A 15,186-nucleotide genomic window follows, 5' to 3' on the forward strand; every position below is an offset into this window, starting at 1 on the left:
GGTGAGCAAGTGGCGCCAGGCCAAGGTGGATGCAAGCAGGGGCCCCAATCACCCCACTGGATGCCTCACAGATCAGCCTTGATCACTGGCCAGGCCTAGGAACCCTACCCATGCAGGAAATCTTAAAAAGGAATGAGAAATATTGTTCTATACTACTGTGGAGTAATCTCCAAAATATACCACTAATTAAAGCAAACAAACAAACAAAAAGCCCTCAAGGTGGAGAAAAGTGTGTACAGTGAGGTACCCTTTATCTAAGAACAGAAGGATAAACCATAAAATTAAAATATCCTTGATGGCTCAAGGATAGAAGCCAGACTTTTAATACACCTTGGTTTTACATTTGACTTTTGGACCATGTAAATATTTCACATGCTTATAAAACAAAATCAATTTCAAAAAAATCTATGCTTAAAAATTAAAAATAAAATGAAACAAATCAACCCAACCAGGTATGCAGTTGGTGATGTAACTACATGGAGAATAACCTAAGCAAGCTAAAACAGTAATTTTATGGTTGCATTCCTTTTAAGATATACCCCCAAGGATACAAACAGCTAAAGAAAAAAAAAACAACACAAATGTAAACTCTTTTCTGGTAACCATATTATCGTAGGTGGTGTTGGTATTGTTAGCTGAGAATGCTGTGATTAATGGTGGATAAAATAAACAAGTAATTATGTGATACTCTAATCAGATTATCTGATGCATCCTAAGAACCACTATTCTCAGTGTGGAAAAGAGAAGCCACAGCTACACTCTGCCCTCTGAAAAGGCTGTAAGCAATAACCACCCCAGAGTCAGGAGTGCTCCTGGTGTCTCAATCAGTCATAAAAGTTTATTTCTGCTAAACGAAACAAATGCTTTTGAAACAGATAATTTTAGGTCTGCAGCATAAAATATGCCAGAAAAAGATGGGAAATTTTTTCTAACATCATGTCATGTGTCTAAATCCATGAGTTAAGATGCTATTTTTACAAGAAAATTAAAAGAAAACAACACTAATTAGTCACTAGTGAAAGATGCTAGGAAACAACAAACTGGTAAAGAAAAGGAAGCAACCGCTTTAAGAATGTCTTCCTTAAAAGATTTATTCCAATTAATAAATTTTAAAAAGAAGGTAGAACATCATCCTGGAACTGTTAATAAGCTAATAGAGCCAAGCATTGATCAGAAAGAGCCGCTATTTTACAAAAAGGGGAAGACAACCAGACATTGTGTGTCTCTTGATGTAGTCACACTTGAAATAGTTCCCACACAAAAAAAATGAACCTAAATATGACCAATCTAGAGACAACCAAATTACAAGAAACAGAAAAACTTGGAAATAAAATTAGTCAGAGGGGGCACTTCTCTATGACTTAATAACTACATTTCTTTAAGGAAGAAATTTCAAAGAAGAGAGAGGGAGGAGAAAAGAAAGAATAGGGGATAAGAGGGAATGTAATGAAAGAAGGGAGAGAGGAAGAAAGTGAAGGATAGAGAGACAGAGAGACAAAGGAGAGAGAAGGAAAGGGAGGGAGAGAGTTAAAAAGTCTTAAATGATATATCAACCGACTGCAATGCATAAACCTTATTTAAATCCTAATTCAAACGAACCGTAAAAACATTATGAAATTTGTGATACAATTTGAAATCTGAACAGAGTATTTGAAATCCAGAATTGTTAGCATTTTTAGATACAATAATGGTAATTTGGATATGTTCTAAAAACCCCTCTTTAGCATTTAGAAACAAATACTGAAATATTTATAGAAAACAAATATAATTCAGAGATGTGTTTCAAAATAATAGAAAATAGGAAACTGATTATGGGTATGGATAGGGCAGGACTAGCCAGGTGTTAATAAATGTCAGGGTAGGTGATGAGTATGCGGGGGTTCATCACACTATTCTTTTTAATGTTTGCATATGGAAAATTTTACAAAATAAATACTTAAAAAACTAAGGCATTCAGTAGCATTGTGAACACTCAGTACCTGCAGCTTGGTTTTGAAATACAATCTATCAATAAAAGAAACCAGTCCTCCTTGAAGAAATGGATTCTGTCAACTCTGAGGGGAGAAGACTACAGGGTGAGCCTGGGACATCTTGTACGAGAAAGAAAGTCATAAATGAATGATGAGGGCAGGTTAAAATGACATAGGAACCAGCTCAAAGGGCTCCTATTGGTCAAAGTTGGGTAAATTTGGACAGCAAAGAAAAGTAGTGATTAGTAGTGATTTATAAAACACTGAATAAAAACGGGAACCTTCAGCCCATAGTGATATTCAATAACAAAAAGAAAAACAGGAGATCAATTATTATAGTAGATTGCCAGCCAATCAATGTAGAATTGTCACAGAATTAGAAAATGAGTATTTCTCAAACACCAGTTTTGTTATTGTCTCAGGCAAGGATGACAAATGTATGGTGAGACCTCTGGGGGATAGCTTATCACTGACAAATAGAATGTTCACACAATCTCAAGGACCATAAATTAATATTGACTGCACATAGGCAAAGTTATATTCTATCCCCAATAAAGGAACCATCTAACACCATGCCCTTGTGATGATGCAATAGGAGGCATAAACATCATCGAAGCAGAAGTGTAGTCAAAAATGTTTAAACAGAATTTAGTCATTAAAAAAAAAAAACAGACAAAATCAGAAATCTGATTTGGACTCTTCAAAAATATTAAAACAAAAAACAGGTCACCTGATTTAGATTAAAGCACACGCACGCGCGCGCGCACACACACACACACACACACAAAATGGCACCAAGTGCAACATATAACCTTTGTTTGAATCCAGATGGGGTGAGGAAGGGAGAAACTATAAAGGAAAATGTGACAATTAGGAAAATTTGAATATAACCATACATCCTAGTACATATAATTCTGTTTTATCATTCAATTTCTTAAGTATTTTGAAATTGTGTTTTGTTAAGCTTTAAAAAAGTTAGTGTTTATCTTATCAGATAAACACAACCAATACCTAGGTAGATGCAGAAAGAGAGAAAGCCAAGGTTATAAAATGTTAACTGTTGAATGAATCTACATGAAGGCTGTTTGGGTATTTGCTATACCATTCTTGCAACTTTTCTATAGGCTTGAAATTTTCAAAATAAAAGGCTAATTAAAAACAAACTCTGTTTAGTGACATCTGAATAGTGCATACGTACAAGTAACGACACATCGTTGCATTTGCTCTTCTGGGTCCTATCCTTGGAGCTCTCTTTCTGATTGACAGCTTGCTCTGCAAATGACACCTCCAGGTTGATATCTGTTTCAGAGGCAGGTGCCTCCTCGGGCACCAGTGGCATCAGCTTCTTTTCACCAACAACTAGGCTAGATGCCTGGTCTGGGGGTAAAAACAAAAGACCCAAATCATATGCTTTATGTATTGATTGATTGATTTTTACTTCTAATACATTGACTATATAAAAACCTTTGGGAAAAGTACAATTTACTACAGGCAATAATTAATGGCTATTTTAATACTAAAAAGTATACTCAAGAATCCTACCAATGGTGTGTGTGTTGGGGGGGGGGGGGGGGGGGGGGTGGGGGGGGGGGGGTGTAAAAGGAGAAATGGGGTGGCCAAAAATTCACAGTTCAGTTGAGAAATCTTTCTTTGAAGGGCCAGTTTGTAGCCTGAGTTCACTTCCAAAACATTGCTGGACAATCTCAAATTCTGAATGAAAAACCTCACAAAAATTGAATGGACTTCATCATTGTTTTATTTAGGTTAGTTGTAATCTGTCTTAGAAGTAGCAAGATGCTATTTAATTTCCTCACAGTAGAACAGATTCCTGGAATAAGACCACTTCCACGCCCTGCATTTTTTCATTCTGGAATGTTATCTATCTATCATAGTAAAAATTTCAAAACAATAAATACTGCCAAAAGCTTATCACTGTGGGAGTCAGGCCTAGAGGCTCCTGGTACAGGAATCAATAGGTTTTTGCATCTGATTCTATGAAAGACTAAAAGGTCCTACAACTATAAACCTAGTCAAATAACTTTCAGACATTTACATCAACATTGCAAAGTATAATAAGCTTAACATTTTTGTTTGTTTGATGTTAATTCTACAGGGAAAAAAACATATTTTAAAGCCTCTGCTGAAAACACCAGCTTTAAACTTTGGAGAAAACATTTCTAAATTTTACTATTTTGTAAGTTTTTGGCTTTAATGCAACTCACATTTTAAAAACCCTAGAACCAATGACAGGATTGCTTTTATTTTCTCATTGTAGATTTTTAATTCATGGGGAGCAGAACTGAATTACAAAACAAACTTACACAGTACATTTACATATTACATACTAATATAACAAGGTGATAAAAGTTAAAGTTAATGTTAAAACATAATAAATATGTCATATGTACATTTTATTAAAAGTATTCTACCTTCAGAAAAATATATTTATAGTCTTTAAATTTTAAAAAAAAATTGTTTTACTCAAAAGAAAATGAAGAATAAATGTACATCTAGTCTGATTCACTCCCACTCAACAAGCTGGCTGGCTTCATGGTCATGTGACCTGAGCCCTCACACAGAAGGGCCCTGCGCTGGGATTGATGTTCTTGCTCTTAAAATTTGAACAAGAAGCCCTTCATTTTCAATTTGCACTGGGCCCCACAAATTATATACCTGGTCCAGGTGGCCTCTCACAGCTAAGAAAGTAACTAAACATTTACCTATATCAATTCCAAAAATAAGAATAAACGTGAAGCTCCATGATAGTATTTATCTGCTGTCATCTATGCCACATTTTATGCTTTTCAATAGCCTGTGACAATTTCTTTTTAATTTGAATAACCGGATCTTCATTCAATTAATTTCTAAAGTGAGTTAAATGTCAAAGCCCAATTTTATTTCCCCACTGGTTTAGACTGCTTTATGTTTTGCTGTGACTATATAGGTTGGTTTCTTAGGAAACCATTTTAAGAGGAAAAAGATTAGCCATTTTCTTAAATTAGAAGCTGCCTTTCCAGAATGTGACGTTTATGGGCAAGAATTTTAAAACTATTCCCTTTTCTCTTCAATACCCCCAGGTTAGAGTTACAATAAATACCGCCTCCCAACCATGAAATCGCCTGTACCGAATTCAAAACTGAGTAGAAATTTTATAATTAAGTTATAATACAGTTAAAACATAAATTTCCTCTAAAACATGGCAAAAAAAAAACAACCATACATAAAAGCATAAAGGTTAAAATGGTAAATCAATATAGGGAAGATAGTAGGAAAAACAGCTGCAGGGGTAATGTAAGGATGCCACTACAAGAAATGAATAATTAATTGGTTGACAAAGTATCTATGAATCAATTATCGATTCTCAAAAAGAAAAGTTAAGCCCGGCCAGCATGGCTCAGTGGTTGAGCATTGATCTATGAACCAGGAGATCACAGTCATGGCACATGCTGAGGTTGTGAGCTTGATCCCCAGTGTGAGGCATGCTGGAGGCAGCCGATCAGTGATTCTCTCTCATCATCATCATTCTCTCTCTCTCTCTCTCTCTCTCTCTCTCTCTCTCTCTCTCCCCCCCCCCCCACCTTCCTCTCTGAAATCAATAAAATATATTTTTTAAAGTTAAGAGAATGCTGAGATAAACCTCTGGCTCTTCAAGTCCTCAGTATAAATACTATAATTTCTTTAACCTATTCTCCTTTGGCTTTGGTCAATTGCACGAAGTTACAAACATTTTACAAAACTCCTCCAAGTTTTTTAATTGTCCAAAATATCCCAAGTGCCTTTATTTTTAAAAAGAATTTACCTTCCTCTATGGAAATAAAAAAATGAAAATAAGAAAATCTACATATTACTATGAAAGTTTAAAAATTATTAGGGCATTATGAATATATCTAAATGCATGTATTAAACACTGGGTCTTTCATGTGCATAGAGTTGTATAATTTGATGTGATGTTAAGATTGATACTTAGCAGTAGATTAATTTGAAATGTGACAACCCTTGCAACATTACCACTTTATAACTTTCTCATTTGGAGTAAGTATCTTTGACTGAACATGTTTTTATAAAAGCCCAAGTGTAGCGAAAACATTTACAATAGACTGTGTCATACACGCCTTCAGGTTTCAAGCAGAACAGAGCTCCACGCTCGAACTCTAGACAATGTTTTCCATGCATTTCATCTAGAACCTTCCAGTGTTTGCATAACACTGGCTAATGCACTGGCTAGCGAAAGAGCATGGCACTGCCCAGAACAGGCGCAGCAGTAAATACTCAGTGACTTGGATGGCATTGCACCCGGTCTCTTATTATTCTGATGGGAGGCTCTCTGCCCACTTCATCACATTCCAGCAAAAGCAGATGTAAATCAGGCAGCAAGTTTGCCACACTTCACCCGCCTGCTGCAAGCCAGGCTGGAAAGTGCTCCTATAATGAACTTGGCCTCCAGGACTTCTGTGTACATAGCCTACATCACCATCTCTGGCAAGGGAGGAAAACATCAAGAAAAGACAGTATTTTCCTCAGTGTTCATTTAGCGACCGCCAGTCACTGTTGCCCAAAGCCTAAAGCATATTGACACTGGCACAAAGGTTCATCTGTCTCTCTTCATGACCAAGCTCTCTAGCCAGCCAGCACTGGGGATTCCAGTTTGTTTGCCATTTCAATGTTTGCTGGCATGTAGACTTGGGGAAACATCTAGTAATTCAATCTGATAAAAAACAACAACAACAACAAAAAAGAAACACATGCAACTAAAGAAACCTCCACACAACAGTAAAAGTGTTTTTATAGATATAAATATATAGACATGTTTGTGTGCATACACACATTTACATATATACAGATGTGTGTGTGTGTGAGAGAGAGAGAGAGAGAGAGAGACAGGGGTGCAGAAGAGTTCTCAGAAAAGTATGGAAGAATGAAAAAATACAGACACTGGATGCTCCAAGATTTCAAAATGCCTCATATAATCTTGGACTAACTCCTGATTTTTACAGGACATTTGGGAACCTTTCCCAGTCTTCCACAGTCTACCTGATACTCCTGCCCAACAATTTCCAATCCAAACATAACACTACTAATGGCATGAACATTTCAGGCCCCGGGTCTTAAGAACATAAACGAAAGAAAAGATCAAGCCCCGAGTTAGAATCCGCAGCCACAGACGGCCTTTGTTAAGTTTCTAAATAACAACACATTAAAAAATCAAAGTTTTAAGTTTAAGTCCGTTACTTTAATTTAGAACATTATTCCTTTTTTGCAAATAAATGAAATAGTTATAAATTCTTTCTTGATAAGTACTAATAAAGTCTTAATATTCATTTTCATCCATTCCTTGAATTTCTAATCCACTTTTCAAATAACAGATATAAAAGAGGAAAAGTATAAAGGAGAATTATAATCAATTATCCAAAATATCTTAAACATTTTTTAAATATTCTCTAAACTTTCTGAAAAGTAATCCATTCATGAATTAAGAACTTATGATTTGAAAACAAGGCTTCAAATTCACTGCTCCACCTGTTAGCTGTATAGCTTTGGGAAAGTGACTTTACCAGTTCTCTCATCTGTAAAATGGGTTAAAAACAATACCTACTGCATAGAGTTCTTGAGTGTATTAAATTAGGTAAACATCTCCATACAGTACCTGGCACATGGTAAGCTTTCAGGGAAAGTGACTAAGTATGGAGATGTTAGAACAGATAAACACACAAACATTAACCAATCAGCATTACCATCATCATCAAAGGCTCACTAGGTGCTCAGCCTTCTGTAACTAACTACTTGGGTACTTTATATCACTACTTTACTAAAATTTTCTTACTAGAACTGAAAGTGAATGTTTTAAAAGGCTGTCTCTGTTTGTTATACTAATAAACGGGAAAATACAAGCGAACAGGTCCAACATACCATCTTTTCCTTGGTATTTGTTTTCATTTGTTCTGGCTGACTGTGATTCAGTGCCATCTGGAGCCTAAAGATAGAAAATGGGCCATTTAGTCATCTCCAACTCACAACCAGAAAACTGGTATTGTAAATAATTCCATTACTAACCTTTAGAAATAAGAAATGTATTCAGAATTATAGCAATCACAGGGGAAAATGTACTATGGTTATAATCAATAAATATTCGATTACCCACAACTTGTAAGATACAATACTAAGCACCATGGGGAACATGAGGAATGTCAAGAATGTCCTTGTTATCAAGGAGGCCATTGTTTAGTTGAGGGGAAAAGACAAACAAATCAAAAAGCCAGTGATATCCATCAGTTGATGAATACACAAACGAAATGGTCTATCCACACGGTGGGATATTATTCGATGGAGGACCAATGCACGCTACAGCATAGATGAACCTTGAAAACATTGTGAAAGTTACCAGCCATAAAGGCCATATATTATATGATTCCATTTCTATGAAATATCCAGAAAAAGTAAACCAGAGAGACAGAAAACAGATAAGTGGTTGCCTAGGGGCAAAGAGGGAAATATAAGGAAAGACTGCTAAAGGTTACAGGCTTTCTTTGGGGAATGATGGAAATGTACTAAAATTGATGGTGTGATGGCTGCAAATATGTGAATATACTAAAAAGCACTGAATTGTAGACTTTACTAGTTATTGGATGGATGGGATGGCATGTGCACTATATCTCAATAAGGCTATTATTATGAAACAAAATTACAGGGTGACAGGTGGGTAATAAAATAGAAATCTTCTAATTTATAAAGAGCTAGCGATAAATGTGAGATAAATTAAAACTAAATTACCAAACAGGTATTAAGAGAACAGATATTCACAGGAACCCCTTTTTTTAAGAGGTTGGGGCAGTGATATCTGAGGAATGCAGCTCTCCAAGGGCTTACGAACACAGTCAAACCTGCTGACCCTCCTCACCAGTGAGTGTGGCCAGGGCGGCTCCAGAAGGAGCTCAGAATTAGGAAGAGGGGTCCTGATTCTAGGAAAGATGTCTAAAAATAATCATTCGATCGGATTTTCACCTCTACACAAAAGAAGGTAGCCTTTGGGGTCACCCTCACCATACATCTCTCCTCAAGCTGTGAGCCAAGGAGCCTCCCTCCCTACAGGCTAAAGAAGAGTCTAGAAACGCACTGGGTCAGGTGCATTGAAACCGTTCCTGCAGGACTTAGAGGCGAGGGCACCCGGGAGCGTGTATGGCGATTCCCAAATCCCAGACGTGGGACGGGTCATGGCCCACTCCAGTTCCCCTCAGGATTGGGCAATACCACCCCCCTCCCTCCGCCCACAAGCCCCCCACAACACAGTGAACACAGTGAGTGATCCTAATCGTACATACGAACACACATTTTAGAGCATGTGGTCGGAATTGTTTTCCTCAGCAATTGAAGATGACAGTGCAGATGGTACTCATTTCTGTATTATGTTTCCTGGTGTCAGCAAGGGCTTCATGAGGAAGCATTTAAAATGGAAGAGCTGAACATGGACTTATTTGAGAACAGAGGGACCGAGGTGAAGATGGCTGGCTCACGTTTGCTTGAGGGGAGGAGGATATGGTTCTAATGGGCGGCAGTTTCAATTAAAGACATGCCGTGTAAGCAAGTTAATGTTATTTTAAATTACATGACTCCCTCAGATGATACAATCTACCAATTACCTTGAACTCAAACCATGTCATTTAGGCATTACCAGGGATTTGCTGAAAAATCCTGCTTCTGCCCTAGCCAGTTTGGCTCAGTGGATAGAGCGTCGGCCTGCAAACTAAAAGGTCCCAGGTTCAATTCCGGTCAAGGGCACATGCTCAGGTTGTGGGCTTGATCCCCAGTGGGGGACTTGCAGGAGGCAGCCGATCCATGATTCTCTCTCATTGAGGATGTTTCTATCTCTCTCCCTCTTCCTTCCTCTCTGAAAACAATAAAAATATATTTTAAAAAAAAAACCCTGCTTCTAGCACCGAGTAGCAACAGCCTCTTGGAAACTGGCATGAATCCCACAGTATGTATTTTGCTCAGGCTCAGCTCTCTGTCCCCTCCCCCCTTTGACTTCCTCTTACTTTTGTTGGTGATACTATAGTTCCTTACCATTTATTTTTCTAAGAGCTGGAAACCTAGTTATGTTGTTCAATTCCAGTGGATGCCCCAAATAACCAGTGGGGGATAAGCAAGTGCTTGACTGCCTCAGCCCCAAGACTCCTGCCTGGAACAATCCAGTGACCCCAAAACTGTAAAATGGACTGGATTTGCCTGGCTGGCGTGGCTCAGTGGTTGAGCGTCGACCTATGAGCCAGGAGATCAAGGTTTGATTCCCAGAGAGGACACATGCCTGGTTGTGGGCTCCATCCCCAGTGTGGGGAGTGCAGGAGGAGGCAGCTGGTCAATGGTTCTGTCTCATCATTGATGTTTCTATCTCTCCTTCTCCCTACTTCTCTGATATCAATAACAGTATTTTTTTTATTTTTATTTTTTAAAAAAGGACTGGATTTGATTCACAATTGACCATGTAAATGGAGAAGAAATTTGCAGCTGTCAAAGATTTCTTAGAAGAATGAAATGTCTACCCAAAGCAAAAAACCTCTACATGAAAGAAAACTACCTTAAATATAAGCCTTTTCATCCCCTCATGTCTATCAAGAATCAGAAATTTTGGTAATTTTTATTTATAGTGTAAATAGTCTCAGGTTCTGATTACTTACTATCAGAAGCATGTATGGAAATCCAAATATAGCAGGAGGCATAGTGGTTAAAAACACATACTAGAGTCAAACAAATTTGGGTTTACTATCTACTGGACATTGAGCAAGTTACTTAAAGTTTATGAGCCTCAGCTGTAGAAGGAAAACGGTAAATTTATCCAAAAGACAGCTGTAAAGATAAATTAGTTAAGGCAAGGAAAGTAGTCAGCACAGTGAGTGTTCGGTAGTGGCAGCAATTATTATTGCTATTATTATCACTGCAATCATTGTTCATGATGCCTTTTGTTCGCGCTCATTCCAACTGCCCCACTGGGTTCTCTAGGCCGGAGCGATTCAGTGTCATTGAGAATAGGCATCATTTAGTTCAGTGACGTTTTTTGGGGGGCGGGGGGAAGAAGGGAGAAGCGGGTACTAAGACTTTCCTGATGAAAGAACAGATATTATTTTCTACATAGTCCACCAACTGGCTGTTTTGCATAGCACTGCTCTAAGCAATGTAGGTCTCCTACTTTACCATGTCTTCCCTGACATCGTTTCATTCACGAGTCCCACAGCTTCTACCAGACTCCAACAGCTTCCACCAATAAATTCATCACCTTGACAAATTTTTAATCAAATCTTCCATGTGCTGGGCACCGTGCTAAGGGCTGGCTACAAAAGGGAAGTTATTTCATGTTTCGGGGTCCCCGCTTTCTAATTCCACTGCAGTTAGCTCCCTCACGCCTCACTTCCAATCATCAGCAAATGAGTCTAGGAAAGAGCAAACATTCCTACAAGAGTTAACAGATGAGGGAGAATCCCCTGCCTACCTCCTACTTTTCTGTCAGTAACAATTAGTAGTCACGTTGCCTGGTGTGGGCGGGGGTGTAGGGCCACTCCTAATGCTCCAAGGACACCTCACACAAGGATGATCAGACCGAATTGTAACTTGTTTAATTTTCTGCCCCATCAGCATTCACTCCTAGAACAAGGACAGGGATCAAGTCCCCCTTGATCCCTGCCAACACAGAGCTCCCGTGCCTGGCATGTAATGTGCTCATTCTGTTTTCCATGATTTAAATTAAACTGGATCGGTCTAGTTGATTCTAAGCAGTTATTCCTTTGCTTTAACATCAAAACAAAACAACAACAAAAAACCAACACCACCTACTTTTTCCTTGGACTCTGCCTGTTGAGCAAATATGTCTCTGACGTCAGGAATGTGGTACTGTTTGTTCTTTTTCCTTAAGGTCTGGGAGACCGTCTCTACCCGTTTCTGAACAGCTGCTGCCTGGGTCCGGGTTAATGTTGATAGAAACACCATGCTTTCTTGGGGATCTCCAGCAGACTCTCCAAAAAGATTAGACAAACCAGCCTCCTTCAGCCACTCTTCTTCCAGCTCGCCCTCTGAGACAGTAGAGAAAAATGATATTTATGATCCCAAAATATGAGAACTTGTATATTCTTTTAAGCTTTAAAAAAACCCAAAAACTCTTACTGAAACTATTCTATTGCAACTGAACCACAGTGCTAACAATCATTATCTGAAACTTGGACAACTGCCATAGACTCCAGCTACAAAGATATCAAGTTTTAGATCCATTTCATACATACTCAATTAAAAAATTTAAATGGCTTCACATGTAATTAACCTCCATAACTTCTCTGCAGATTAACTATGGGAAGATAATACTGTTCCTTTCCAGAGAGGAGCAAGCAATGAAAATATAACATTTCCATCAAGATATAGAAGGAAGTCAATACTGGGGATATCCATTAAAGCACCACCCCCGAGGTCAATGCTAATTGATGGGAAGGTTTGTTTTCTCTGTTCACTGTTGCTGACAGGGAGTGTGACGAAGAAGTAAAGAGCATCTGGACATCAGGACCAATCCATTTCAAATTAAATTTTTAATTCCCCTAGTCAGCACATCAGACTCGTGTTTTCTACAAATTAAAAAAAAAAAAAGCACACTATTTTAAGAAGAAAACAAACAAACAAACAAAAATACCTTATAGGCAACAAATTACATAACTAGATCAACTTAAACCACTAAAAGCAGGATGTAAACAGTAACGCAAATATTGTCTGAGAGCTAATAAAAATGACAGAAAAACAGAATAGATTCACACCGAACAAGACGTGTATAGAGGAAAGTGAAAGACTGACTACTTGGGACACAAAAATCCTGCATCCATACCTATGTCTGCACCTCAGTAGCCACATCACTTTGGACCAGTCACTTAGCCTCACGCTGACTTCGTTTTCTCATCTGTAACCTACAGCACAGCTGTCCTGGCTGCCTCCTAAGCAAACGTGAGAATGTTATATGGGACGAGCTTTGCAGGGCTCCATTATAGCTTGTATCACATGATGTAGCACTGACTAGTTTCGCCTGTCTATCCTTCTACGCTATGTAAACTCCTTGAGGGTAGAAATCAAGTATTAATAACCTTGGCTTCAAGAAACATAATGTAATGCCAGACATTTTGCATGCCCAGCAACAAAAACTCTTTACTACTGACATAAAGTCAGCCGTTACTATTAATGCTGTTAAGGTAGAACTCGGGAAGGTGTATAAAACCAAATTGCCAGGGGAAAAGCTGATCCTGCCATGATAAACAATATTACGATACTGAATCATTTGTTCCACTAAAAAGTAGAGGTAAAACTCAATTTAAAGTCAAAGAAAAGGCACGGGCATTAAAAGCATTCCTAGTTTTTCTTGTTAATCACATAATGAACAACAATCTATGAAATCATTTTCATCTTGGAAAAAGATGTGGAATCTAAGGAACAAAATAAACTGATGAACAAAATAGATCCAGAGACATGGAAGTATGGAACAGACTGATGAATTTCAGAGGGAGGCAGGGAGGGAGTGAACGGGAAGAGATGCATCAAAAATAATGTATATGCATATATGCATAACCCATAGACACAAACAATACTGCAGTGAAGGCCTGTCGGGGGTATAGGGGGACGGGGGCTGGAGGCCCGGTGGAGGAGGTCAATGGGAGGAAGAAAGGGGACATTTGTAATACTTTTAATAATAAAGATAAAGTTTAAAAAAGAATTCTCTCACTGTAAAAAAAAAAAAAAATTGTTAAATAGCTAATGACCCATGGGAATGTATCAGGCCTGAATGCTGTTTCCTGTAGAATGTTTTCTCCTTATTCAGCAGGTCAGAAAGGTTGAGATACTGTTATCACAAATAAGTCTGACTTTGCTGGTAAAGTGAGAAAAAAAAAAATGAAAGAAAACCCAAACAAAGGAATGAATGGATTATAATTTTCTTTTACAAATCTAAGAAATGTAAAGAAAAGTCTCCAATTTTTCTTTTAAAAATATTATTGGTAAATTTTTCAAGCAATATTATAACAAAGGCGAAAGACCTGTTAAGGTAGATTTCTCTGCTTAAACAAATCAGTACTTAGTCATTTAGTTAAGAAGTCTTCCATTGAAAAGAAGATCACTATTAGTAGGTCATGAGGCACTGACTGTGGCTCTTACCCTTTTGGCATTTATATCAACTTATATACCAAAGGCATAGGTACTTACAAACTTATGGATGGCCCAAGGCATAGAAAAAAAACTTCTTTATAATAGATGTCAAAATTGGACATTGAAACTTAATGACTGCTTGAATTTAAAAGATTGAAAGACGTAGTATGGTGTGTCGGTGTCCCTTGCACCAAAAGGTCGCAGGTTCGATTCCCAGTTAGGGCACATGCCCAGGTTGCCAGTTCAGTCCCCTATGGGGGTGCATACAGAGGCAACCAATTGATGTTTCTCACATGGATTTTTCTTTCTCTCCCTCTCTCTTCTTCTCACTATAAAGTGAATAAAAACCTATTTCTAAAAATAGTGAGAAACTTAAGGAGGGGGAGTAAAGTTTTACATGTTTCTTTCAGAATATCAAGTGTAGTAATGGAAACTGTGGGAAATATGGCTGGAAAGAGACTTGAGAGAAATTATGGATCAAATATGAAAAAGAAACAAATACAGAGGCTAAAAATCAAACAAACAAACAACGCTAATTCCATCTTCCCCTGTCCAAATCTATGCTCTTAGTTTAGCTGGTTAAACCTATGGCATTGCATCCAATCTGGGGCACTATACTTTGAAAGGTAAGATGATCAGGACTAAGATAGACCCACAAGGAATAATTCATGTGAATCTCTTTTCCTTCTAGAAAGGACGTGGTGAGCAACAAAATAGCTATCGTCCAACATTGGAAAGGCTATCATGTAAAAATAGAATAGACTTGTTCTACTCTCCCAGAAAAGCAAAACTACAGCATGTGAGGCCAAGGGAGTATAGCAGATTGTAATCAATGAAATAGAGAACATCAAAACAACTCAAGCTGACTGACGGGAGGAAAGCAATACCACTGCAAAGCAGTGAGCTTTCCGTGAGCATCTACCCTCACTACAAGCCATGTGACCATTTGGCTAGGATACCACAGAAGGAATTCAAAGGGAGGTTAGATGATTCCAGAGATCAAGTCTAACGTTAAAATTCTATGACACAGTGAGCTCAGCCAACAAGATTGTGGCCTTATAAG

At 38.0% G+C, this 15,186-nt stretch overlaps 1 protein-coding gene across 1 annotated transcript in view; it reads right to left on the minus strand.

Moving 5' to 3' along the window:
• ARHGAP18 (Rho GTPase activating protein 18) overlaps nt 1–15,186 on the minus strand; it is a 122,289-nt gene that overhangs the window by 42,953 nt on the left and 64,150 nt on the right. The window contains exons 3-5 of the mRNA XM_036316993.1: nt 11,790–12,025; nt 7,878–7,941; nt 3,169–3,347 (exon numbers count right to left, since the gene is read on the minus strand). Coding sequence (XP_036172886.1) covers nt 3,169–3,347; nt 7,878–7,941; nt 11,790–12,025 — 479 coding nt within the window. The remainder of the gene's footprint in view (nt 1–3,168; nt 3,348–7,877; nt 7,942–11,789; nt 12,026–15,186) is intronic.

This window comes from Myotis myotis, unplaced genomic scaffold (assembly GCF_014108235.1).
Source record: "Myotis myotis isolate mMyoMyo1 unplaced genomic scaffold, mMyoMyo1.p scaffold_m19_p_7, whole genome shotgun sequence".
In the NCBI taxonomy this organism is placed as follows: Eukaryota; Metazoa; Chordata; class Mammalia; order Chiroptera; family Vespertilionidae; genus Myotis; species Myotis myotis.